Source organism: Triticum aestivum, unplaced genomic scaffold, assembly GCF_018294505.1.
Source record: "Triticum aestivum cultivar Chinese Spring unplaced genomic scaffold, IWGSC CS RefSeq v2.1 scaffold153618, whole genome shotgun sequence".
NCBI lineage: Eukaryota > Viridiplantae > Streptophyta > Magnoliopsida > Poales > Poaceae > Triticum > Triticum aestivum.
Window position 1 is genome coordinate 4,332 of NW_025226174.1, and position 3,487 is coordinate 7,818.

Consider the following 3,487-nt stretch of genomic DNA (forward strand, 5'->3'; position numbering starts at 1 on the left):
GCAACTTAGACTACCGACAAGGAAGAAGACTCGCCACCAAGGGGAAACCAGCGGACCTTGTTTCGCCGCTCACACTTGGTTCCCGCCGGAGAGGACCCCCTGCGGTCCTGCTCTAGATCGTGGAGGCCAAACCTACCTGTAGGAACCAAGGATCGCAAGAGGAAACAACGAGGAACCGTGTAAAGAATAGGAGGCAAGTTACTCCGTTGACGCCAGAGCCGAGGGATGCCGCTGTCGCCATGACATCCCCGCGTGAACATACTAGTTCCCAAATCTATAATCGACCATAGAAATGAACGAATCGTCGAAGAAGAATCTGGAACTTCTTTATTCACTGTCACCGCCATCAAGGCCAATACGTCGAAGTACCCAAAACCTAAGCTACTGGGCCCTAGAACCTAAAGCTAAAATGATCCGAACAAATGGGATCCGGCAACCCCCCTCACCACCGACGACCAACAGGTTGCCGACGGACAGGAGCCGTTGGATGACAGTGCCAGAAGGATCAACTCTCCTAGCGGCGGCGGCGGCGGCTAGGGTTCCTAGTCGCTCAACTAGGAGAAAAACATTCCCAAGCTTCAAAGGGACTGTTTTTTTTTTTTGAGAACTTTCAAGGGACTGCTATGCCGCTTCGAAAAACAAAAGCTCGTACGTGTATCCTCGACTTCTACGTTTCAAGGCGTGTACGGCTCAGATAAAGCCCAGACACATGCGCCGCCGCGCCTCCACTTCTGCCTCCAACTCGCTACTGCTGCGAGCACAAACCCTCGCCGGCGGCCGGCCGTCCTTCGCTTCGCAGCTCGCTAGCAATTGGTAGATCCTCCCGTCCCTCACGCTCCCATCATCAAGTTCATTACCGTGGATGAGTCTCTAACCTTCGTGCCGATCTGCAGATTGGCCGGCGATGGCGCGGGGCTCCAGAAAGAAGAAGAGGGACACAAGGAGGATGGCGCGCGGCCGAGTGTCCGACCTCCCTGACGACCTTCTTGTCGAGATCCTCTCGCGCTTGCCCTACAAGTCCACCCGTTGCTGCAAGTGCGTCTCCACGCGCTGGCGCGATCTCATCTCCCACCCCGACCACCGCAAGAAGCTTTCTCAGTCGACCCTCGCCGGCTTCTTCTTTGAAACATGGGACACAAAAAAGGTTTCCCGTCGTTACCAAAGCGTCTCCGGGAACTGGCACCCTCCCATCAACTCCTCCCTCTCGTTCCTGCCCCGATGCGAGAAACTCCGCATATTGGACTGCTGCAATGGCCTCCTCCTCTGTAAGTGCTGGCAGGACACTGATCGCAAGATACTGGATTACGTGGTGTGCAATCCGGCCACTGAGAAGTGGGTGGTCGTGCCTGCCACAAATTGGTCCAGCCAGTTGTACAAAGCTCGCCTGGGGTTCGATCCAGTGGTCTCATCACACTTCCATGTTTTTGAGTTCGTACCTACCTATGTCTGGGATGGGGATAAGAGTGGTGATCATAGTCAAAGATGCATCAAAGTGGTGGGAATCTACTCTTCCAAAGCTGGAGTTTGGAAACGCCAGCGCGCATGGGACCTTCCAATTGAAACAGTCCACTTTATAGGTAGCGCATTTTTGACCGGGATCCTGTATTTAACTTCCAATAATGATTTGGTTGCGACCATCGACGTGGATGGAAATTGCAGTTTTGTTCGTGCTCCTAAACCACACTGTCCCGGTTGTGCTTATGATGTTTATGTATCACGCAGCCATCTTTATTACACAAATTGTGATGATTCTGAAATATCAATCTGGGTTTTAGAAGATTTTAGTACTGCAAAATGGACCTTGAAGCTCAATGTCAGCTACATGCTACTGTTTGGAACAAGGTATTCAAGCCATGATGATCATTGTTGTGTTATCTCAGCTCACCCAGAACATAATGTCATGTTCATAATTGTCAAATATACATTGTATTGGCGTTCACTGGTGGAACTATTTTCCTACGAAATGGATTCTAAGGAGCTGCGTTTGATATGTGATCTTGGACGGGAATCCAGCTTCCCTTATCTTTCATACGTTCCCTTGTTCTCAGAGTCATTGGCAGATGAACACTAAAAGTCTTGCATATTGGAGCCTCACAATTGTACATCTTTCTGATGATACAAGAGTTACGTCTTGAATACGGGAGGCAATGAAGGATATACCTTTACAAAGTTTTTTGATAGGCTCTAGGTGCTTGAATGAGCGCATTTATCCGACTTTATACGGCTAGCTATACAGTCAACATAGTACCTGCTTGTGTTTGTGTAGTTATAAATATATTAGTAGCCTGTGCAGATGTAACACCTTAGTACTTCACCATGGATACTCAGATTCTTTCGTGTGAACTATTATGAATATTTAATATCTACACTTTATTTCTTTGTCTGTAAATAATTTGTCGTTATAGCAACTTCTGTTTCCGACAATACATAAAGGTTATTTTCTTGTTTGTAATCTCTAGCTGTGGCCTAACTAACTGAAGATCTTGCTGTTTGGGTGGACCTGGAATGGAAGAGCCCAAGACTGCTGTTGCATTTCTGTAGCGTCCGAGGACTACGTGCTATATACGGAGATTCATGTCTGTTTGTCATTCCATTTTTGTGTTGTATTTTCCCTTGCCTGCTGAAACTGCGATATACTAGTAAGGTGATAGTCCTAGTTTAACACGATCGTTGCTAAGGCTTTCTGATATATGAACTGCCGTTTCAATTAACTCTGAACCTCAAGTGTTTCTCACCTCAATTTCTAATAGATGAATCGTCTGTTCAATTAGTTCAGTCATGGGTCCCTCCTGCTCAGAACTCTGGATGATATATAACTTGCATCCTAACATCTCTGGAAAATCATGATCTACACGGCTTGCAACAGAGAAACTTCTTATTTGTTTGCTCCACATCGTGCTTCTGATTGTTTGTCAAATCTATTAGGCGGCAGTTCAGATTGGATAATGGAGGAAATCTGGACTGCACACGTTCTTCATAATTAAAGAGTGTCGATTTGCATGAGCAGTTCACCAGGATGAGACGAAGTTGCCAGGACGTCGCTCGAGCACCGCCTATTATCTACGTGTCGATTTGATTAAGTTTTGTGGTGGTTTTTTGCTGTGACCCAATTTGCAAGTCTTGTACAAGAGACTAGAAACATAATCTGGCATGGAGAACATTCTTGTTTGGTTCTATGCTTATGTGTTGACATTAATTTGTAGTAATAATCTATTTAGACACATGCACAGAGAGATTTACTGTAGGAGAAGGAAAATATTTGACTCGGCGGTAGAAATCCAGAGATGAGGTGTACGAAAAGAAATACCGTGCCGAGACGAATTGAAATAGAAGTGTACGTCTACTTCTACGTTCCGACTCATATACGTGCCGAGCCAGATTAGAAGTTTGTGAAAGCGAACGCCGGTCTCCTCTCTCGCCTCATCTCGACTCATATACGTCCTCCGCAAAAAAGTTCGTGAAAGCGAACGCCGGTCCCCAGATCTCG

General features: G+C 46.8%; 1 protein-coding gene across 1 annotated transcript; it reads left to right on the plus strand.

The window, feature by feature from the left end:
• Window positions 1-672: 672 nt before the first annotated feature.
• On the plus strand, window positions 673-2,329 carry LOC123172512 (putative F-box protein At3g52320). The gene is made up of 2 exons (XM_044589470.1): window positions 673-813; window positions 894-2,329. The coding sequence occupies exon 2, from the start codon at window positions 905-907 to the stop codon at window positions 2,069-2,071; it is 1,167 nt and encodes a 388-aa protein (XP_044445405.1). The 5' UTR covers window positions 673-813; window positions 894-904; the 3' UTR covers window positions 2,072-2,329.
• Window positions 2,330-3,487: the final 1,158 nt, after the last annotated feature.